The following is a 24,605-nucleotide window of genomic DNA, read 5'->3' as shown; positions in this document are numbered from 1 at the left end:
TCCATAAAATGACATGTGAATGCACATTTTCAGCACACAGAGACATTTACAAGTGAAATATTGAAGTTTTAAAATGGGTTTAGTAGTCAGTTGTTGTTCTATACATTTGGATATATAAAAAAAGAAAAAAAAAATTTACAAAGAGGACTAAAAGGAATAGTTAACTCAAAATTAAAATTGTGTCACAATTACTCATCCTCTTATGTTTTCCAAACCTTTTCATACAGTGACCGTGAATGGTGACTAAGGTTGTTACGCCCAAAAACCTCCCTTTGTGTCCCACGGAAGAAAGAAATTCATACAGGTTTGAAACAATTTGAGGGTGAATAAATGATAACAGAACTTTCATTTTTAGAATGAACTATCTCTTTAAGTCAGTCCCATTTTAAGACCAGAAATGTGGAGACCCCGTAGCGACTCTACTACACCCTATCAATGGTGCAATATCCTTGCGCTTCTCCATATAGTCCCCAATAAACTTCGACATAACACAGATAAACACTTCTAATATTAACACCTATTTAACTCGAATTACCTCTATTGTTGGCGTCGATAAAACGTAAATGACGTGAAGCTGATTTAGTGTTCTTGCAGTTTCACTGTAAATGTATAAAAAGAGGTTCCGGTTAGATGAAATAGCCAGAGATTCACATGCTCTTCCTTTCCGAGTGAGTGCCGAAGTCGCGAACGGACCATGTCTAGCGGTTCTGCTGATTACAACAGGTAAACCCCTTATGACACATAGCCTTTATGCATGTTATGTTCATAAATGTGTGATTTGTTAAAATAGAGAGGCTTCGAGCCAGTTATAGCGCTGGTGCTGTGAATTTTAACACGGCCCGTGTGATATTAAGCAGGCCGCACAGCAAACTACCGCCTATACTACCATGTGTATTCTCACGTATTCAGTGTTCACGTGACTAAAATGGTTATTATTCACACTTAATTGCTGAAGTATGATATATATATTCAAATAAGTGGCGTTATTATGGATCAAAACGACTAACCTTAGCTAGGCTTCACACCCACCCTGAAATCTAACGCGTGGCCTCCATGCTTGAGGCCTTGGATTCACACTGCCTTCCTCAATTCCTTAACATTTTGTCATACGACTCTGTAATGTCGAATGGATTGTAGGCTACTTCTTTTAGCCATTTTATTATCAGGAGGTAAATAATTTGTAATGTACAACGATTATGGGCTGCTCTTGACGCATTAAAACTGAGGAGTAACGTTACTGTAAATAAATAAGACCAGATTTGGGCGTAGGTTTTAAGGTAACGTTAGAACATGAACAAGTCGTTATCAGGGAAAACAACCGATTATTCTCTATAGTAACTTTAGTTATGTAAAGTTTTGACCGTTATCATCGAGCCACGTGACGTTTTTGGAATGTGCGCTGAAAGGCGCGCGCGTCTCGTGGAGGTTCGAGTTCAATACTTTCAGCTTCAGGAACCGCTGATAATAATCAATGTTGTCTTTTCTTTTAGCTCACGAGATCGAGACCATGGGGGGCCCGAAGGAATGGAGCCTGATGGTATCATCGAGGTTTGTATAATTTAGTGAAGCCTGGAGGGGTGGATAAATATCTGGGCTGGCTGATATAAAGCTTTTGAACTGATCGATTAAAGGGTAACTCTCGCCAAAATGCAACCTAGGGACTTTTTGTTAATCTACCCGAGGCAAACTTTCGTTTAAAAGTATAATTCGAATGGAATCGCCACTTAAGTTTGACCGTATTTTCGTCTTCGGTCAAATTGCCTTTTGAATTTGAGTGCTAGGGGCACTACTATGATAGCATCAAAAATCGCTATTTTTTTAAAACACTAAGAAGGCTCGACACAACATGAAACTTTGCTCGAAGTATCACATGGGGCTCTACACATCAACTCGAGCATTGAGAACATTGTGTGTTCAGAGTTTACTAAAAAGAAAGCTTTTGAACTACTCACTGAAGCTGTGTCCGCCGGCATTATGGCGGTCAAAAATAGTCAATCTCCGAATGCGAATGAACTGACTCTGAATTTTAGTATTGTTTCTTATGAGGATCCTTTTTTAAATGCAAGGTCAATATTGATATTCACTAACGGCAAAACAACAAATTATCCGTGAGTTTATATGGAACTAAGCTTTAGGAGCTTTCCATCTTTACTCTCCTCCCTGTTACGTTGCATTCGGAGATTTGTCTATTTTTGACTGACAAAATGCCGGCGGACAGCCACAGAGTTTACTAAAAAGAAAGATTTTGAACAACTCACTGTGTGAGTACACAATGTTCTCAATACTCGAGTTCATGTGTAGAGCCCCTGGTGATACTTCGAGCAAAGTTTCATGTTGTGTCGAGCCTTCTTAGAGTTTTAAAGCTGGCGATCATTTATTTTTTTATGATTTCATAGTAGTGCCCCAAGCACTCCCATTCAAAAGGCAATTTGACCGAAGACAAAAATACGGTCAAACTTAAGAGGCAATTCCATTCTAATTATGCTTTTGAACGAAAGTTTGCCTCGGGTAGATTAACAAAAAGACCCTAGGTTGCATGTTGGTGAGAGATAACCTTTAAATTTGTCTGCCTTATATGTAGTTCCCCTCAAAACGGAAAATTATGAATTACTCCATGTCATTTCAAACCCATAAGAATTCTTGTAAATGATGATATTTTAATCAAATCTTGAGAGATTTCTGTTTCTCCATTGAAAGTCCATTCATCCAAAACTCACACTTTTCAAAACGTTCATAAAAACACCATAAAAGTAATTCAAAATAGAATTCAGGTTTAATCGGATCAGAGGTGAGCAACATTAGCGGCTTTCACACCGGAGGAACCTTTTCATAGTTCTAGAAACTAATTGCGGAAGTATCCACTTTTTGACCCGTTCTCACAGCAGGAACATTTATAGGAACATCTTTTGGGGGAACTAAATTAGCTCCTACTTTAGAGTAGGGTCAAACCCAGCACTATAGGAACTACCATTGAAGTAACTGTATGCTGATTTTTCGAACGTATGCCATACGGAACAGTAGCACCATTTTTAAAAAGCTAATGTTAATGGCATTTACTTGTCACCTTTGTCTGCGCTGTGTTCTTGTCTTAGCCTCGACGATATGCAGCACCACAAGTTGGAGATTTCGTCTCTTAGCCCTCCTTTTTACTCTTTCATCACATAACTTGTATGTCCACATTCTATCTGTTATCATGAAACCCACGACTCACAACAAAAACACCGCTCTGATCGCGACGTCCCCCATCCTCCAGTTGTTGACGTTGTTAAATGCCACGCTTGTATAACGTTTCCGTCCGCCCGCTATCACCTCAGAGTTCCTACTGGTGGCTAGTTCCTAACTATCTGCTGCGAAAGCCTCTTTTGTTGTAATGACTCCATGAAGTTTTGTTTTTCCCACAACATCTACATTGCTTTATCTTGCCGTTACATACAAATAACCATTTGATGCATATTGTATATGTTTTACACAAACAGCATTTATTTGACACAAATTCCAGAATTGTCAGCAAGCTCTCTAGCTTTGAATGGGACACTACATTTTATTTAAATGTTCACCCCAAAAATGAAAATTCTGTCTGTAATTACTCACCCTCATGTTGTTCCAACCCCGTACGACTTTCGTTCATCTTCAGAACACAAATTAAGAGATTTTTGGTAATCTGAGAGCTGGCTCACTCCTTCATCATAGGCTTCTATGTAATCCCAGAAAAGTTAAAGGCATCGTTAAAATAGTCCAAGTGACTACAGTGGCTCAACCTTAAAGGAGAAGTTCACTTTTAAAAAAACTTTTGCTGATAATTTACTCACCCCCATGTCATCCAAGATGTCCATGTCTTTCTTTCTTCAGTCGAAAAGAAATTAAGGTTTTTGATGAAAACATTCCAGGATTTTTTCACATATTATGGATTCCATTGGGACCCAAACGGTTCAAGGTCCAAATGACAGTTTCATTGCCGCTTCAAAGGGCTTTAAACGATACCAGACGATGAATAAGGGTCTTATCTAGCGAAACGATCGGTCATTTCAAAAATAAAATAAAAAGTTGACGTTTTATAAGCACAAATGTTCGGCTTGCTCTGTTCTGTGATGCGCGTTCGTGACGTCACGTAATACGCAATTACGTTGAAAAGGTCACGCTTGAAAAATTGAAGAAAATGTTCTTTTTGGCTTTTTAATATTAAAACACTCAGGATGCGCACACGAAATGGGCATTTTAAACGATAAACTGACACAAATACATTTGAAAATGTTTATATGGTCCTCCTTCCGCACATTTGTAAACACATCAAACTTGACCTTTTCAACGTAATTGCGTATTACGTGACGTCACGAACGCGCATCACAGAACAGAGCAAGGCGAACATTTGTGCTTATAAAACGTCAACTTTTTATTTTATTTTTGAAATGACCGATCGTTTCGCTAGATAAGACCCTTATTCATCGTCTGGTATCGTTTAAAGCCCTTTGAAGCGGCAATGAAACTGTCATTTGGACCTTGAACCGTTTGGGTCCCAATGGAATCCATAATATGTGGAAAAATCCTGGAATGTTTTCATCAAAAACCTTAATTTCTTTTCGACTGAAGAAAGAAAGACATGGACATCTTGGATGACATGGGGGTGAGTAAATTATCAGCAAAAGTTTTTTCAAAAGTGAACTTCTCCTTTAAGTTTATCAAGCGACAAATACTTTTTGTGCGAAAAATAAATAACGACTTTATTCAACTATTCATTTTCTTCCGTGTGGGCCTCTGACGCGAGTTAACGAGAGAGCCACGACGCTTGCGTGAGAACTGAGAAGAGTGAACAGTGAACAGTTCACGTAAACCATACCCCAGACCATCCTCTTCATGTGGATGAAGGTCAGGTTCGTTGGTGCACACTCGAGTTCACAAAACTGTTTGTCCAAATGAACCAAACTCTGATGTCATTCAAACCCGGGTGTGTACCAAAAGTTATTGGTGAACTGCGACAGCTCCAATAGTAAGATGAAAATCTTGAACTCTGTCATGGAAACTATAACCTTAAACAATTTAATAATTAGAACATGGTATAGGCTGCCTGTATGATATCACACTGTAGCCACGCTGGACCAGTGGATGGGTGATGCATCTTCTGGTCAGAATCGGGAATTCATTCAGCGCATGATTCTCACAGTGCATTATGGGTGTTCTTTGACCATTGAGCCTACATCGGTTTTACACTCGTTATTGCGGTGCATTGTGGGATTGAATGAGTGCACTTGATAAAGTCTACTATGGTTTCGGACGCTACAAATAATGGCCTATTTAGGGGGCAAGTTCAGACACAGCCTAAAGCACTTGAATGCGTTTTAGTATGTAAAATCATCAAAAATCCAGCTTGTTCCCATTTAAGACTTATGACCAATTCTTTAATGAACATGCCCTAAAAAAGAAAGTGGAGGCTTAAAGAAAATCCCACTTGTAATTACAATGTTGTGGTGCTTTTCATGCGTTCCTATTGTTTAATGTGTTTAAGGCAGCATATTGTCCTTTTAGGTTACAGTAGGGACAGAGCTGTTTGCAACTTTAGATGTGTGTAATGGCTCAAACTGAAATCTCCTTCACATTATTTTACAGAGCAACTGGAACGAGATTACGGACAATTTTGATGACATGAGCCTGAAGGAAACTCTTCTCCGTGGAATTTATGCCTATGGTTTTGAGAAACCCTCGGCAATCCAGCAGAGAGCTATAATCCCTTGCATAAAAGGTACAAACAAGTTCATGAGAATCAATTACACTTGACATATGCTTAATATGCTTTTTCAAAGAACACAAAGTACATGTACACATTACATTTTGCGTAGTGCTCATCTCTTAGTGGTCTAGACCAGTGCTTCTCAAACATGTCCTGTGGACCCCCACCACTACACTTTTGTTTTCTCCATGTAGCACACCTGATTCAACTCGCCATCTCTATAATAGAGACAGCAAGACTTGAATCGGGTGTGTCTGATGAGGAAGACAGTGGTGGGGGTCCCCAGGGTGGGTTTAAGAAGCACTTGGTCTAGTAGTCAAATTCTAGTGTGCTCAATTGGTGTGTTATGCATTCGTGTGAATTCTTTATATATTTTTCTTCTCCATTAGGTTATGATGTTATCGCTCAAGCCCAGTCAGGGACTGGTAAAACTGCCACGTTTGCCATTTCCATCCTGCAGCAGCTGGAGATTGAGCAGAAAGAAACTCAGGCTCTGGTCCTGGCACCAACCCGAGAGCTCGCTCAGCAGGTATGCTGTACCCGAGGTCAACATAAACTTAAGTGTGTCTCAGACCAAGGCGGCATATTCTGGCAGTAGCCCGATTCAAGGTACACTTTTGCTGTTTTTCCTGCTACAAAAATCATGAAATGTGGGTTTTTATTATTTTAAATTGCACAAATTGATGAACTATTCGGCAGGAAATATTTGTCTAGCTAGTGCTTCAGCCAGAATAATTCAATCTTTCTGTAATGGCCTGGAGTGTTTACTGTTAGTGGTTGGAAATTAGTTTTTTAGTTGTTAGACTTCTGGGTGATTTCACTGGGAACAAGCTGTGGACAAAAGCATGAGATGATGCTATTTCATCTTTCGGGACTGACCTGTTATGGAGATGACCTTTTCAACTGATCATACTTGTCCACTGTTTGGCATTATTAGTGCACACTGACTAAGGTCAGTACAGATATTAAGCGTTTCTTTTATTTAAACCCCATCCGTTTTTTGTCCACTCTCTAGATTCAGAAGGTTATCCTGGCCTTGGGTGACTACATGGGCGCTTCTTGCCATGCCTGTATTGGAGGCACCAACGTGCGGAACGAAATGCAAAAACTCCAGGCGGAGGCTCCGCACATCGTCGTTGGCACGCCAGGTCGAGTGTTTGACATGCTGAACAGGAGGTACCTGTGTAAGTAGCGAATGCTAATTAGGCTAAAACATGCATGATGTATGAAGTGATGCTTACCATCTTTCGGGACTGACCTATTATGGAGATATTTACAACTTTACAACTGATCATACATTTCACCAACATGGTGGTGAGCCATGTAATGCTTTTATTAAAAGTTTGAATTACAGTTAGAGATTTTTCTTTTTCTTTTTTCCCTGTAAACAGCTCCCAAATGGATCAAGATGTTTGTTCTTGATGAAGCAGATGAAATGCTGAGCCGTGGTTTCAAGGATCAAATCTATGAGATTTTCCAGAAATTAAGCACAAACATACAAGTAAGTCAACGCCCTGATGCCCGACTCTGAACGGAGGCGTCTTCCGCTCAAAAGAACTGTGCTAAAATTGCAGAGTCCAGGTTCTCCTGGTTTATGCAATGATGCTAGCAGAGTATCATGTGGAAGAAGAGCAGTAGCCCTGCGCCGGAAATGAAACTGAGTCGGACCTCTTTCTTAATGTCCAGTGGCTTATGTTTCAAGGTCCAGTGCGACAATGCATGCATTTTCAACTGGAAATCATATTAAAAATATTTGTTTTAGTAACTTAAGTTGTTTTTGTTTTTTACCATGTTGAAAATCGTTTTTCTATATTATTGCTGATAATAAAATGTACCTATTACCAATTATATTAAATGCAGAATCTTTCATTGGTTTCATAATTTATTGTACTGTATATATTTTTTTTATGCTATAACTGCTTGCTTGTGTTGCCAGGTTGTGCTGCTTTCGGCCACCATGCCTGCTGATGTGCTGGAGGTGACCACCAAGTTCATGCGTGAACCTGTTCGCATCCTGGTGAAAAAGGAGGAGCTGACTTTGGAGGGTATTAAGCAGTTTTACATCAATGTAGAACGAGAGGTGAGGCACTGGATGTCTCTAATGTCCCTTCTTTTAAAAAGCACCATGCTAAAATCACCAGCCCGAGGCCTTCGGGTCTCGCTCTGGTGTTCATGCTAGTACTGGTTAATCACAAAGAAGGTAGAGCAAAAGCACACGGTCGGAAATGAGTCTAGGAAGGACCTCTTTCTTAATGTCCGGTGTCCAAGGTCTCGAGATTTTGTGCCATACGCATCATGAACCTCAGGATATTGATGTAGATGATTCCTTGCACTGTTGCTGTGCTAATGTTAATTCACTACTCCTGTAGGAGTGGAAGTTGGACACACTGTGTGACCTCTACGAGACTCTTACGATCACCCAGGCTGTTATCTTCTTGAACACGAGAAGAAAGGTTGACTGGCTGACTGAGAAGATGCATGCTAGAGATTTCACTGTGTCTGCTCTGGTAGGTCCAAGAAATACATGCACATTATGTGCTAATCAAAAATACAGTTTTTAAGCTGTTAATTGTAGGCCAGTGATTTGAGCTAAAAGACAGAGGGCACGTTATGTTTAATGCTGGATGAAGTATGAAATGATGTTCATCATCTTTCGGGACTGACCTTTTATGGAGAAATTTTTAAACACAACTGATCATACTTATCCAGATCTTGTAACCAAGCATGGCATTTATACTGGCTAGTCCAAGTTAAACTCGTGTCTTTGTGTCTTCCAGCACGGAGACATGGATCAGAAGGAGCGAGACATAATCATGAGAGAGTTCAGGTCTGGCTCCAGCAGAGTGCTCATTACCACAGATTTGCTGGTGAGTTAGGCCTTTATTTTCACAATTTCTCGTTTGTCAAATCTAGGCTTCATGATTCAGTCCTTCCAGAAAAATGCGGGGGGGTTTTGTGATTGTTGCGGGCAAAAATCCTTGATTATGCGGCACGTTTTCTTAAATGCAATTGAATATGCGGGATATTTATGCAATTTTATTCGATGAAATTGCGGGAACTTGCAAAAACTGCGGTTTGATAAAGTGATTCCCCCAACACCCTGTTCTCACTAGGCTACTACCTTAATGTAAAGAGTCATTTCTTATTACTTCCTATGATAAGCAAGCATACTACATCACAGAAAGTGCTGGGAATATTTAAGTTCTCATCTTGTTTTATTTCAGACCTTAATAAACACATGACTCAAACTTACAAAACATTGAGTCAAACAAGTTCTTTAGCTTCACAAAAGGAATATGCTACAACTTCTGTAAAAATTAATAAATAAAATAATAATAAAATGTGTGCTTCTGTTTTACAGAGGTAGCTATACAAAACAGACATCTTCTGTTAAAATAAGTGCTTCCAATGCACAAAGTGCAGGTTCTTACTGTAACGTAAATTTACATACTACTAATATACTTGCAGCGTCACTTCATAACGTTCCCATGGCAACAGGGGGCAATGGCTGCTCTTGTGTGAAGTAAACGCAACATTTTTCAACTTTCTGTTAAGATATGTGACTTTTTTGCAACGAAAATGCGGGGATTATGAAATCATGCAAGCTCTGCATATTTTGCGTGCGGAAATCTGCAAATTATGTGGCGTATTTGAAAAAATGCGGCCCCCGCATAAATATGCGGACTTTGGCTGATTATGCATTGAATTATGCGATCGCATAATCGCGTTTTTCTGGAGGGACTGATGATTTTTGCATGGTGATTTGTTAAATACTGGAGTTATGTCAGTATGGTGATGTAATGATATGATCAGGGCTTTACATTAAGCCTTTTCATGTGCTTGTCCTTCATACAAGTAAATCTGTCATTCTCTTGTCCAAGTGAAAAAGCTGCTTGTCTGAAAAAATAAATCAATTGTTGTAAATTTTATTCTGAAGCAATATTCTCCCCCCCCCCATCGTTCATCATTTCATCTTTCATTTTAAATTCCTAAATTTGATCAATTAATTCAGTTAGAATAAGACACTGTAGGGCTGATCTAATCATTTACACTGAAAAATTACAACGGCATTAAATAATGTTATGAGATTGTTTTAAATATTTTTTAATATACAAATAAACATTGGAAAGAATGATACAATTCAACTGTCTCCATTGACTCTGCATTGCGAGAAGCTGCCTCGTAATTTCTGACAAAAATAACAATCAAAACAATGTCTAAAAGCTGCTGTGTGACGAGGTGTACAGCAAACAAGCCAAAAAAACAAATACGTTTTTATAAGCTGTTCTCTCGTTTTAGTGATTCCCTAGTTCCCTTTTTTTTCTTTTTTTCTTTAAATCCGGCTACTTGTACAATTATTTTACTTGTCCCTTCAAAAAATCCATTTGTCCCGGACAAGCGTTAATGTCAAGCCCTGATGATGGTTAAATGGTTAATTATCTAAAGGTAAAAAGTTGTTATATAAATAAAGTCCTACTAATCTACTAGTGTCATCTATTTATTCACATTTTTGAATGACTGAGCAGTGCAAGTTGATTGAAGATGATTCCATCTTTGGTGTCTTTAACTTGATCCGCCTTTGAAACAATTGTCTTTTGTTGACTCCAACAAGGAGATTTTTATTTATATATATATATATATATATATCTCTCTCTGTATAAAGCTACATTTTGTCTCAAGTTAAAGCAATTATTCATAAGCGATACTAAAATCAGGAACCGTTGCGAAAATGATCTAATTAGTGGTGAGACTGCAATGAAAACCAAACCCACTTGTCTTTTGTAGTACTTTATTCTTGCAAGAAGGCCATTCACACAGTGTTTTCTGCTGCGAAGGACAACCTCACCTAGTGCGGGCTGCCTTTTTGTGCTGTTTTCCTGTTGTTAATTAAGATATTTTATTGTCTTATTCTCTTGGCCCAGAGAAAGAGGGACCATTTCTAAGAAATGGCTGGTTGTCGATTAGACATGCAACACCTTTATTGCAAAGACCTCTTCATCTCGTAGCTGACATTTGTCACTCAACTTCCTGTACACCTCCTGAATGTAGCAAACATCAAACACCACTTTAGTCTGAACACAGCAGATGACAGGACCATTTAGAACTAACACTAAAAGCGCATGAAACTGACAGGTGTACTTAAGTTACAATAACGCTCATACACACTCGCCCACACTTGCAGCCTCATGCTGTAAACATTAAATTAGTGGGTGTTTATTACACTCTTGTGTTTCGCCTACCTCCGCCATTTTACGCAAGTGCGAGAAGCACCTATGTGACGAATGATGTCAAAGAAACGTTAGTAGGCTATTATCTATTATGGTCTATTACTGCATCGACGCAACAATTAATTGCAACACCCCATTACACGGTGATTAATGAAACTACTTGTATGGACAAGACAAAAGTGTTGCGTATTGTTTAATTGACTTATTTCTAGACGACCTGAGAAAAAAACATTTTATCCTGCTAATATTCTTAAAGGTTAACAGTCGTTCCAGAATTAAACTTGGTGTTCAGTTTAAAACTGGCTATGACCACTCGTATAGGTTTCTTTTTTTTTTTCTTTTTTTTTTTTTCTTTTACAGTGAAAAAAGCTGTTGAAAATGTCATACGGTGATGATACACGGGGCAACTTTGAGCAATGTTGCCGTCAATGGGCAGCCAGGTGTGAGACGGCCCACGACCGATCTAAAGTATACAGATTTAAATGTAAATGGGGAAAAGTGCCCAAGCAACATTGCTCAAAAGTTGTCCCGTGTATAGACTTAAACCTTCAATTAAGAGTTTTGTGCATCTGAAATAAAGGTGTCCATTTAGTAATCCTAAAATCTGTTCCATAGGCTCGTGGAATTGATGTTCAGCAAGTTTCTCTTGTCATCAACTATGACTTGCCAACAAATAGAGAGAATTACATCCATAGGTGGGTAAACCTGCAGGTGTTAACATGTTTCTCTGACTGCATTAATGCATTTAATGTGGACTCATTCGCTGTAATCGTTCCCTCTCAGGATTGGCCGTGGAGGTCGGTTTGGCAGAAAAGGCGTAGCCATCAATTTCGTGACTGAAGAAGACAAAAGGATTCTTCGAGACATTGAGACGTTTTACAACACAACTGTTGAGGAGATGCCCATGAACGTCGCCGACCTGATTTAAACTTTGGAGATTTGAATGCAGGGATAGCTGTTGAATGATCACTTCCATTTACGCTTATTTTATTGGAAGACAAAAAACTTACGAATTCGATAAGTGACATTGACTCTCTGTGTGGACGGTTGTAGACTCCAACCATATCAGTATTCACTGGTGGTGGCATTTACAAAACATGGGTTCTTTACATGTATTCTTTTTCAGGTATTTTTTCCCTAGTACGCTTAAAATGTATCTATTAGATGTTCTTCATCGTTTAGTAATTTACTTGTGGACTAAAAGATACAAGTGCTGCATTAAGTCTGCTAATTATGTTATGCTAACATATGTGTGCAGTTTAACTGTTCACTTCACCTACCTTTTCTTAGTAATATGAAGGTATTTCTTAGTTCTGTGGAATGTATTAATTTAAATGTATATTGTTTATCAAGTTCTACTTTTTGTGAAGTCCTCTTCAAAGGTGGGTCTCAACGCCTTCACTCGATGTCCCATTTAGTGTTTGGCCCATTTGACAATAAAGAGGATTATTCTGTCCATGATTCGTTGTTCCATGTCTTTGAACTAGTTGAACATCTCAGACGGAATCTTGAGAAATCACTGCTATTTTGAGCCTCATTTCTGCTTGGATTGATAGGCCCTGTCCCAAATGGCACACTCCGGACTTGTGGACTTCCTCAGAGTCCACACTTTGGTGACGTCATGTAGTGCAGACCTATAGGGCCCTTGGCGCGAGTCCACGAGGGCGCATTGAGAGGTATTTTTGGGACAGACTCGATCGGCATGCCGGAAATAACGGTCTGGTTGTTGGACAGGAGAAATCACATTTTTGCGCTCCGACGTCTTATCTGCATGTCAACTACACAGCCTAATTTTACAGTTCTATATTTTGATATTATGCATATCACCTGGGCATTAGACAATAGATAAATCATGCTTATTTAAATGATGTATACAGTTGTACATAATAATACATAATGTTCCATTTGAACTAAGATTACAATTTTTTAAAACATAATTTAAACATATTTTTTTCAATTTACAGGTTTCAATATTCATACTATGTTTACATATGACTCAGTAAAGCCCTGCCATTCGGTTCTATTTATTTAATGAATCATAATGCGATCGTATTATTAAACACGCTATTATTATGTTTGAGACATCAACCACTGGTCGATGACCATAATGTTTGTATAAACTGTAGGTAACAACTGGTAAAATGTACATTTAGGTCATAAAAACAGTAATATTTTCTTCACAGCCATGTCAACAATTATCCGTGAGTGAAATCTCCTCCCATCTGTTGTCTGATTGGCCTTTCGCAAGGATTCCTGGGTAGTTAAAGTGCGTGGAGCCTGCATCTATGCGGGCTTCGTGGAAGACCGCTTCAAGGGTACAAAGGGGGCGCTGCTGAGCACACTTCAGAGCGGTAAAATGCTGAATGGGACGGCCTACGGACTCGTAGACTCAGCGAGCACGCGCAATTCAAGTCCACGAGACCGTAAGTCCGCATGAAGTGCGCCATTTGGGACAGGGCCATAGTGGTGCAGGGATGACGTCAGAACCCGGAAGACTAATTTGCTGTTGGTTACTTCAAGGTTTTCCTATGGGTTTTTCGATTTGAGTCAAATAAAGCCTGTGGTAAACATAACTTCTACTGCAACAAACTGCACACATTCGTGCCCCAATTCGTGTTTTCAGAATGGGTGCGTTTAATTTACTTTGTAGAACAAAACGTCAAGTATTGTCAACTTGTATTTACTACTGTAGACCTTATAGGAAATGTACCGTGTTTTGATGTAATCCCTGCATCACTCTATAGAGGGCCGCTCAACACAAAGATCCACAATCTGTCTTGAGTTATGTGGATTCCCACACCTTCATTCACTGAAGTTTCCATGCTTATGGGAACTTTCCATTAGTGACTTTTCTCATTTGTGGTCGGCTATTTTGGGTAAGTGGGCTTGGTTTCCAGTCAACATTCTTTGGCTTTGAATTATTTCCAGTCAAGTTCTAACATGCTCCGGAGTCGGACACTTTCTCAGTCTTCAGTGTTGGAATCGGGGTGAGGCCAAACCTGTTAGAAGGAATATGTTCTTGTTGGCCAAAGTCCAGAAAGTAGTAAACATTTTAGCACTTCCAGTTCCATAGTCTCGAAGACTGAAAGATTTGTCATGAGACTGTGCTGTAGTTTATGTCCTCCATTTTGCTTTTTAATTCTGCTGATTATATTGTCAAGATTATCATATTTTCTGCGTGCCATGTAATGCAAGTCTGTTGTTCCTTCAAGTTGAAACACATCCTGTTTAACACATTTGAATAGCAAATACGCCCATGTTCTTTGTGTGGTTACTGACAGAGGATGGCGCAAAGTCTTGAGCTTTAAAGTGTCCAGTAAGCAAAAGCAGTACACTAGAAGAACAGAAAATGATCTCTGAAATATGAAAAGCATGCAATCAAACTTACTGTGTTGACACTGACTTTGCCTGCCGCTCACCTCATTCAAATCCAATGCCAGGACTCAGATGGATTGCCCGGTCATGTTTGCTTGAGGGTTTGCAATCAATCCATTGATCTTGATATGATCCGTTATATACACACCATGATCCCTGCCCGGTATATAAATATTGTCATTGATAACCCTTATGTCTACAGGAGTGTAATTGGAATTTTACGCCTGTCCCTTTAGGGTGTATATATGCCAAAAAATGAACTATATATAGGCCTATACAAGCTGCCTTGATTCATTTTCTAAAGATGTATTCTATAAATAGAACACACATGAAATAAGCAGCACAGCAATATATTCTGCTCCCTGTAAAGTATGCATAACCACACCTCGGACAAATAGCTGTTTAATGTTTAGCAGAAGAATGATGCACGGAAGGACAGACTGGCGTCGGCGTCAACCTCAAGAGGGCGTAATGTGGAAAAACGTAATGTGCGTGATGGAAAGTGTTAGGGTCATTTCTAAGACCTTCATGCTGTATACCATTGTGTGTGTCTTCCTGAATGTCCTGACTAAGTACTTATACTGAGAGGGGTCACATCAGGAAAACCTCTGTAACAATGGTTTTTTTTTTTGTTTTGTTTTTTTGTTAAGGAGGCATGCAATCGATTAAATGCAGTCAGGCGTATTAACCTTGTAATCCACTGTGACAACAGAAACTAAAAAAATAACTCAGAAAAACGTGTCTACACACACACACACACACACACACACACACACACACACACACACACACACACACACACACACACACACACACACACACACACAAACAAACGTGTAACCTAGATACAAAATAAATAAATAAATAAACTTCCTTTATTGGAAAGGGCTCAAACTATATTCTAATGCTTTTTCAATGAATCATAAACATTTACACACACACACACACACACACACACACACACACACACACACACACACACACACACACACACACACACACACACACACACACACACACACACACACACACACACACACACACACAAACGTGTAACCTAGATAAAAATAAATAAATAAATAAACTTCCTTTTTCGCTATAGGCTACTGTAATTTAAAGATCATTTTGTAAAATCCAAATAAGCTTTACAGATCTTTATTGGAAAGGGCTCAAACTATATTCTAATGCTTTTTCAATGAATCATAAACATTTATTGCACCTGTGAAACAGTCCGTAAGACAGTTTACAGGCGGTAAACAGTTAAGGTCACAGCTACAATAACTTAGGACAGTGGTTTTCAAACTGTGGGTCGCGACCCACTTGTGGGCAGGGATGGGCAGTATTTCAGATACATGTATTTAAAATACGTATTTGAAATACAAAATACTATTTTGTATTTTAAAGCCTTTGAAAAAATCAAATGTATTTTGTATTTAAATACATTTAAGATGAGTATTTTTGTATTTTCAAAATACATAAAATACTTTTTGCCATTCAACCTCTATATCAGGCTACTGATTTTGTGCATCAACTAGTTCAGACATTCACTAGCTCAACATTGGATCAGCGATTTCTTTTGGAATAAGGTGAGAATGTCATGATCAATTCTACTTGTTGATTAAAATTAAAATAGTGCATTATTCACTTCAGTTAACATGAAAGAATAAAAGATCGCAGACAAGTGGGAAAATAGCGTTAGCCAATCAGTCTTGACCGATTGTTGATTTTGATCAACTAGCTTGTCAAATGTGTTTAAAGCATCACTGCATGTTAGGGCTGGGTGATATGACATATCATAGTGATGATATAAAGTGTGAATTGATGGAACTTTTTCTAAATCGTTTACATAGATGGGCCTATTTGTGGGGTAAGCTAATTTATCCGTGCAGTTTTTAGTGGGCAGGAATAATTGGAACGTTGGAGTGGAAAAACAAACACTGATGAATGATACACCCCAAAAATCTCCAGCTTTTACTTTTATTATACATAAATAGTGTCAAATGAATCTAAATTAATTCTAATTTAAAAATGTAGATACACTTTCTAATTTGAATAAACTTATAGAAACAAATAAACTAAAATTATTAAAAAGCATTGGTTTAAAAAACAAACAAAAAAAAACTCAAAAGAGTTTGAAATTCAGTTTATGCTGTGGAATCAAAACTGATATTGAGAATTGTGAAACCATGATATTGTTACTGTGACATAAAATTGAGATTTTGGTCATACCGCCCATCCATTTACTTTGCTAGAAAGCAGAAAAGGTTCCCACAGTTTTACATACAGAATGAATTTTTTGATTGTGTTCACCACAAGTAATAGACTACATTGGAACCAGAAATAAGTATATAAATGGCTGCTATTTTGCATAAGTTTATTTGTAATTTCCAGAAAGAAAGAAAGAAAGAAAAAAAGAAAGAGAGGGCAGAGATGTGGTTAGGAATGAAAAGTCAGTAGGCCTGTGTAGTTTCTTCATTCACTGTGACCTATCCCTGCACTGGACGGCCAATTTCACATGTATTTTGTGTATTTTCAAAATACAAAATACTGTATTTGTATTTTAATAAATTTTTTCACTCAGTATTTTGTGTTTGTATTTAAATAAATTTTTCCACACAGTATTTTGTATTTGTATTTTAAATACATTTCCATGTATTTATGCCCATCTCTGCTTGTGGGTCACACAGTGAGAAAAGGTGGGTCGCACAAAGGCACTTAGCTGCAGCTAAATTTACGTTACCATGAGTGAAACAAAACCAGTCCGATTAATGACCAAACGACTATGAGTTTTAGCGCCCGCCAAAGTGTTATTTGATCGCTGAGTAATGTAGATGAACTGCTGCGCTTGTGACAGAGTCACAGTGCATGTTTAACTGAAAGAACGAGCAGAGAGAGAGTAACGTTACTCGGTCGCGCGCGCGCACTCTCTCTCTTCGGAGCCAGGCGAAAGTGTAAAAAAGACTTCACCGTCTCCAAACTAAGCGCTGTCCTGCTCTCTCTCCCTCGCACTGTCGCACATATTAATCAAAATAAATCGACCCGGTGGTAAAAGGTCGGAAGACCAAAGTTTCATGTGGAGCATTCGGAGATTTTTTTTTTTTCTTCCTCAATTACCGCTGGGTGTGAATTGTGCTAAATAAGTTGTTGCCTTATCTTCTCTGAAAAGCGTCCCAGACATTCAGCTGACATAAAACAACACTTCAATTAAACGAAAAAAACTATCCAGTGATGAAATGTTTTCTGTGTTGACACAAATCTTGGATGTCTATGTCCTAACTGCTGGGATAATCACACAACGCGCACGACATGTCCAATTCGCGAACTAATGACTCCTTTGAACGATTCATTTTAATGAATGGACAACTGATCTTTCCAACAGTGAACTCAGGAGACGTTTGAATCAGTAACACTTTACAATAAAGTTCTATTTATTACATAAATTACATAAAAAGTACAGTTTGCTTACTCAAGCTTTAAAATAAATAAAACCCCTTGGTTTTTTTTGAAAACCATATGACTACATTTTTCCACACAGTGCTATCAAGAATCGATAAGAGAATCGTTAAAGAATCGGATCGATAATCAGAATCGTCAGTGGCATTATTATTATTGATAAAATCTTATCATTTCCCATCCCTATGTGAAGACGGTAAAATTATAATCAAACATTAAAGAACATACATGTTTTTAAACGTTTTTTAAGAGTTAAAAGTTTATAATATTTTGCTAACATGAAGGCTTGTCACTGTCAGTCTTTTTACATCAGTGCAAAACTAGGGAATGCAGATTAAGACCATCAGCATGCATTGATTAATCCCATGGCATGTAGAAAAAAAAAAAGGAAAAAAAAAATGTGCGACCAAATCATGCTGGTGCGACCAACTGAGAAAGTTGGTAGCACCAGTGCAAGTGGGTCTTGAGATTGATTATACTTGTCTAGGTGGGTCCTAGAACGAAAAAGTTTGGGAACCCCTGACTTAGGACACTAAAGAGACCTTTCTACTGACTCTGACAAACACCAGGAGAACGATCCGTGATGCAGGAGACATGAGGACTGCAGATGTGAACAGAGCAATAAACCGCAGTGTGTTTAATGTAAGACGCTTAAGACTGAGCTCCAGTAACAGGAAGGAAAGAAGACCGTGAGAATGAGATTTACAGTAGAATTTAAAGCATCTGGTGCCGCACCACACACACTCACCGCTACTTTTGATGCTGAGACCCCTGCTCTGTTCAGGGACTCAGTCCATTCTGTTCATCAAATGTCTCTGAAAACTTGGTCAGTTTATGTCTGTTGTTGAATATTTTTATGTTCATACTTGCATGTTAAAAAACTGTCTGGAAATAAAAGCAGTAGAAATTGAAAGAACATTTCTTTCTTTTTTTCTGTTTTCAATTATTCCTGCAATAGACTGTCAATCTAAAGAAAACCCTACAACCCAAAGTATTATAATACTCAACCCATAAAATATTAAATATCTTTATTAGATAAGGAATGGAACACACATACATATATATATATACATATATATATATATATATATATATATATATATATACAGACAGAGTAAAACAACATATATTTGATTGTGAGTCAACCTTACAAAGGAACCTACAAAAATGAATGCTGAACATTCGCTGCCCAAGTAAACAGGTCAGGCTTCTGATGACTTTGAGTATACATTTAAATATGATATACGTCGCAACACTGTGCTTTTGTTTAATCTTAATTTTCAACTAGTTCATGTTCACTTCAGTAAATTACTTCCCCCAACCCCAACCCCAACCCCAACCCCAACTTCCTGTGCAGCACAGTTCACAGTTACTCTAGTAACCTGACCATAACATAAGTGCACTTGTTACAAAAGGGTTCTTCTTTTTACTTTTACTTAATGTTCAAAAAAAGCAGCCTTACATGGGTAAGAATTTGAAATAAACGGTACACATAGGAACCTCACTTTCATGACAGTGCAGTAGAGCCTCCGAATCAGTCCTGAGGACTCCTTATCAACTTCAGCTTCTGTTATACGCTTCCATGTTTCACGAATATCGCTGACGTGTCCATGTGAGGTTATCATCTGGTTGTAGATACAACTATGATAAGGAGCTTTTCCTTCTCCCGAGAAGAATAAGTGATCCTTAGGAGAAATGTCCATCACTTTAGCACAGATTCCAAGAAAGACGTCATCAATGTGAAAGGAAGGGTTTATGTTGAGTGAAGCTTGATAGATTCTGGTAGCTACATCTTTGGAAAGGACATACCCAGCTCCAGGGGTGTAATCTGGGTAAGACACCCACGGGTACATGTCTCGGGACACATAGTATTTGCTCTCTTTGTCTCGGACGGGTGGCGAACCGCGGTGCACCCTTCCTATCCAAAGGTCTTTGGCGTTCCGGCCGATCCCTTGCAAGTAGCGAATTAAGTTGGGAATGTGGACAAAGACATCGTCGTCCGCAGACATGAGGAACTGGGAATGGTGGCAGTAGTTTTCTTTCCAACCAAGCTGCAAAAGTAGCTTCAGAGTAAGGTTGTGGAAGGTGTCTTTAAAGTCCTGCTGGATGAGGTCATGATATCTTTGGTCCTCAAAGAACAGTTGCTTCTTAAGTTTGCTTCTGTACTCTGGTTTGGGATGGAGGCCGAGAGCAAACAGCACCTTCACCGTAACACCCAGCGTTTTCTCAATGTACGTCTCATTTCCCCAAGTAGAGCGAATGGCCTGTCGTCTTTCAAAGTTCTCAGAGGAGCTTTTCACAAAGAGCAGGAGCAGAATGTCTTTTTCATCACACTTCCTCTCGTTGTTTATGAGGTATCTGTACTTTAGAACGTCTTCAGGATTGACTCTTAAGCTTGCGTTAATGAACGTGAAGCTATTGAAAAGGTGGCGGTAAGAGAAAGACATTACGTGGCTTACAATGTTATTGTCAATTTTTTCCCAGAACGTAATGAACAGTAAAGCACTAAAGCACACTGATATTAGCCGTAGTTGGTATTTCTTGAATCTAGGCATTTTGAGAAACATCATGACTTTGGCTCCAGTTCCGATTTCTTGAGATTCCTGGCTAGGTTTCACCTAGAGTCATGATGGCCTTCAAAACGTGTCCAAGTCTGGGTTGGAAATCTGAGAAATAGTCTGGTACTGTGATTGCTCAGCTGCCACTGATGTTGAAGCCTTCGTCATGACAAAAGATCAATGAGGTTCACCCAGTGTGATTGTGGAAGTCTGTAAGAGAAAAGTACATGATCAGCTTGACTTTCCCTGTACAAGGATGACCAAAAGCACTATTCGGACAGGATTAGTTTTACAAAGGTAGATGAAGTAATGTTATTTTAACCACAGGAGGTCTATAATAATAAAGGCAAATTCACATGGGAGAAGATATCTCAGTAAAACTAGCAGAAGTTGGAGGGGTAACTCGATTTACGCACCGCCGTCACCCTCCTGTCGTCATGTGCGTATTGCGTTTCTTCCTGATATCACGTGCCAAACACATATAACGTATATTTATAAATAAAACAGTTAGGTCTGGTCGAACGATGTATTAATTAACTTCAGATCGGAATATGTTGGTATTAGGCACTAACCTAACGCTAAAATAAGTTTTGTGCCTCTAACAAATGCTTTCGATCTTCTTTCTGATCTGAATGGTATGTGGAAAACACTTGAGTTTTGCCACAGACTTGTCCCAGCGTCTAGATCGCAACTGAATGCTTTTTCAAGCGCCTCCATACTTGAAAAACTACTTTTAAACAGCAAATTACGGAATATTTACGTACATATTTACAGCGGGTCTATTCGCACGGGATTAGTATTACCCAAGTTAATTCTTCCGGACCTTTTTACAGAAGCTAAAAGTCGCCGTAATCTTTACTGACATTGTCCGTAATGATTACTGAGATGGCACATTTGGACGGGACTAAAATCACTGAGAAGCTCTGGTAATAATTACTTTACCCCAACTCTCCATGGTAAACTAGTCCCCTCCGAATAGGGATAAAGACGAGACGACCAAGTGGCTGTGATCAGTTACAAGAATATCACAGATGCCTGAACATTCCGTGATGTGGCTCAACTTGCAATGTTGAGCCACATCACATCACAGGGTGTTCAAATACTACATGTTTTACACCAAATATTACTGTTTTAATAATTACTAGGATAAATTGTAATGTCATATAAACCTTATTATTTTGTATAATATTAATGGGTCTTAAATATATATATTTTTTTAAATGTGGAGGAAAAAAATTATTTGCTGACCCTCATGTCGTTGGACCCTATTGACTTATTATATGGACAAAAACATTCTTCATAATATATTCTTTCATGTTCCACAGACGACATCAGGGTGAGTAAATGACGGAATTATTTTTTGGCGAACTATCCTTTTAAGTTTATTTAAAACTGGCATTGACAAAATGATCGTCTCCTATCCTTACGTTTCTACCATTAGACATTCTGCTAAGAATATTCAGATCAGTACAGTCTAATATACTGATTAAATTGTATTTTAGACTGATTATATATAATCAATTAAACATAATCGTGGAAAAACAGAAAGTGGAAAAACAAAGAAACTGAAGAGAGAGAAAACACTTTTTTTTACATGCAAATCCTTCACAGTAGTGCTACACAAAGCATTGTCCTTCAACTTTCAGCGGTCATTGGATGCATTTCATTCAAAGTGAATGGTTAAGCAAGCTTTGGTGGTTATTTCTAATGCATGCAATTTCGAAAAATCCTGTTTTGCATGAATCTAGTCTATCCAACTGTCAACCAAGAAAGGTTTGTTACAAAAGCCAAGCTCTACACCCTGACATGTGGCAATCCTTGTCATGTCAATCTTTGCTAAATTTGAGTAACTTGAGTAGTCTTGAGTTACCTTTCCATTGAATGGGCAAGTCTAGGCTAGCAAGATTTTCCCAGTGTTTGATCTGATGGAAAGAGCAACTACAAAAAAGAAAAAGAATAAAAGCAGTATTTACGAATAATAAGAAGAATAAAACAATGATTTCTCTATACAATCCTAAAAGAAAATCTGGCATATTCTCACATCTAAAGTTATGCGATGCAAACATTATGCAACGTAAATGCAAATGTGAAGAGAAAAGCAGGACTGGGGGCAGGGATGGGGATACATGCATTTAAAATACAAAATACTATTTTGCATTTTGTATTTTAAAGCCTATGGAAAAAAATCTAATGTTATTTGTATTGAAATACATTTAAGTTTAGTATTTTTGTATTTTCAAAATACATAAAATACTTTGCAGCAGTCAACCTCTTTATCAGGCTGATGATTTCCTGTATCAACTCAGGCCCCTAAAACACCAACTTTCATCCATTAACTGCTGCTCTAAGACTTCATCTAGTATCGGGTGAATGAATATTCAGCATTCATAAGAAATAAGTTAAATTGAGGATTCAGAATAGGTTCCAATAGATTTCACCCTATAGCGATCCTTCACTGAATGGCAAATTTCACATGAATATTTGTAAAATACAAAATCTTATATTTGTATTTAAATAAATACAAAAAATGCCCACACCGTATTTGGTATTTTATTTTGATCATTTTTAAGTGAGGTATTTTCTATCTTTATTTCATGTATTTATGCCCGTCTTGACCATTGGGAGCAATGTTTCTTTGCGCAGATTCAGAAGTAGTTCAGAACAAGGCAATTTAAAATAGCAGACGGTTACACTTTTAAGGTTTCCTAAATTATTTGGTAAGTAAAAAAAAAAAAGTAAAAAAACGTACACATAAAGTGTCAATTTGACGAATGTTTCAGATCCCACCGAATGGTCATTACTGTATTTCTCAGTAACTCTGGAGACCCTGGTTCAGATACACAACTTTAACTAGTAGGCTATACCAGCATCCACAGCAACAAGATGTTAAAAACAGGATAGTTCACCCAAAGATTACAATTTTGTTATGATTTAGTTACCCTAATGTGAACGAAAACAGTTCTTCAAAATGTATTTTGTGTTCCACAGACTATGATAGAATAATTATCATTTTTGGTGAACCATTCCTTTAATAACAATTGGGAAATTGACAAGTTACACAAAAATTTCGTTGAAAAATGGTGGAAAAAAAAAGTTAATGCTAAGAATGGGTCACTTTTTAAACATGAATCATTTTAACTCAAGTGGAGTTCACCAGTATATTCAACTGATTTAGGCTATTAGGTAAAAATGAGAACATAGCCCTCTGCCTCATCTATTTAAAACACAAAGTTTTGAAATCATAAGTTTGAATGTAATTCAGGTAACGTTATCTGAACGCTCAGATGTCAGTCACATACAGAGGCCACAAAAAACAATCAGAACACTTTTGAACATAAAATGTATAATATTTGCACAAATAACCATATGTCAAACCAAGTAGCAACTGCAAACAAATAGCCTAATGCTGGACTGATCTAATCTCCTTTTATTTTCAAGTGCTTGACTTTAAGCAAGTGTTTAGATATTAAATCAGCTGTACCTTTGAGCATCCGCTATACCTCACGTTCACAAAAGCAGCAGAAAGTGTCCAAACACCCTTTACTTTGAATACTTTGAACACTTTGAACAAGACAAACACTCTTCCCTTTGAACAGTAACTGTGTTTTATCCTTTTAGACCTTTTTAAAACTTTTTTTTGTATGAAATGGTTTAAATTAAAAGCGTGTTTGTGCTATATGTCAGCTTTATGTTAGGTTTGACGCGCCCTATAAATTATAATAAGGGATATCACAAGGTAAATGTGATGACTAATGACAAATTTGTTATTCGGCAAATAATATTTTTAAGTAAAACAAAAAAATCAAAGCATTTGAGCATAAGAAGGACTTACCAGGTCGGTTGACAGCAGAACACTGTCCTGGTTTGCTCGTTGACAAACTGCTGCTGCTCTGGGGAAGTTGTAGTTAAGTGAACTAACCACGAGGAGGAATGAATGTGTGAGTGTTTAAGAAAAGGAAGGACACTCCCGTATTATTTATGTTAAAGGGGACGCGCCTCGTGCGTGAAATAGGCCTACATTTCGTGTACAGTTGATCAGTCTGGTCTCTAGTTGATGCTGCTCTGAAGCCCTTAATTACACACAGCGATGATACATTTGCTTTTATATGACATACAAAAGCATTTATACTATATGGCATAAATATTTCATAGAATAAACCCTGCAGCAACAACAAAAAAAATTAATTATTGATAATAAATAATACTTCCGCCAAGCTATTCAGAAACTTTAGCAGAATGAACACACCGAGAAGCAACTGATGTAATAGG

At 38.0% G+C, this 24,605-nt stretch overlaps 2 protein-coding genes across 3 annotated transcripts; one reads left to right on the top strand and one right to left on the bottom strand.

The window, feature by feature from the left end:
* Nucleotides 1–568: 568 nt before the first annotated feature.
* Nucleotides 569–12,411, top strand: eif4a2 (eukaryotic translation initiation factor 4A2). Its single transcript, XM_082171769.1, has 11 exons — nucleotides 569–723; nucleotides 1,491–1,548; nucleotides 5,602–5,734; nucleotides 6,112–6,251; nucleotides 6,738–6,906; nucleotides 7,114–7,223; nucleotides 7,659–7,802; nucleotides 8,092–8,229; nucleotides 8,500–8,589; nucleotides 11,566–11,645; nucleotides 11,734–12,411. Exons 1-11 carry the CDS (start codon nucleotides 695–697, stop codon nucleotides 11,876–11,878), a joined length of 1,236 nt encoding a protein of 411 aa, XP_082027895.1. The 5' UTR covers nucleotides 569–694; the 3' UTR covers nucleotides 11,879–12,411.
* Nucleotides 12,412–18,789: 6,378 nt separating this feature from the next.
* On the bottom strand, nucleotides 18,790–24,328 carry b3gnt5b (UDP-GlcNAc:betaGal beta-1,3-N-acetylglucosaminyltransferase 5b). 2 transcript variants are annotated; one of them, XM_082171770.1, is made up of 2 exons: nucleotides 24,169–24,328; nucleotides 18,790–20,546 (listed from the first exon to the last, which is right to left on the bottom strand). In XM_082171770.1, exon 2 carries the CDS (start codon nucleotides 20,346–20,348, stop codon nucleotides 19,215–19,217), a length of 1,134 nt encoding a protein of 377 aa, XP_082027896.1. In that variant the 5' UTR covers nucleotides 20,349–20,546; nucleotides 24,169–24,328; the 3' UTR covers nucleotides 18,790–19,214. The 2 variants fall into 2 exon arrangements, with proteins under 2 accessions (XP_082027896.1, XP_082027897.1); XM_082171771.1 differs by lacking the exon at nucleotides 24,169–24,328 and adding an exon at nucleotides 22,207–24,140.
* Between the last annotated feature and the right edge of the window lie 277 nt (nucleotides 24,329–24,605).

This window comes from Leuciscus leuciscus (assembly GCF_965113295.1).
Source record: "Leuciscus leuciscus genome assembly, chromosome: 6".
Taxonomy (NCBI): Eukaryota; Metazoa; Chordata; class Actinopteri; order Cypriniformes; family Leuciscidae; genus Leuciscus; species Leuciscus leuciscus.
Note: the sequence above shows the minus strand (reverse complement) of the source record. Positions and strands in the feature narration are given on the sequence as shown.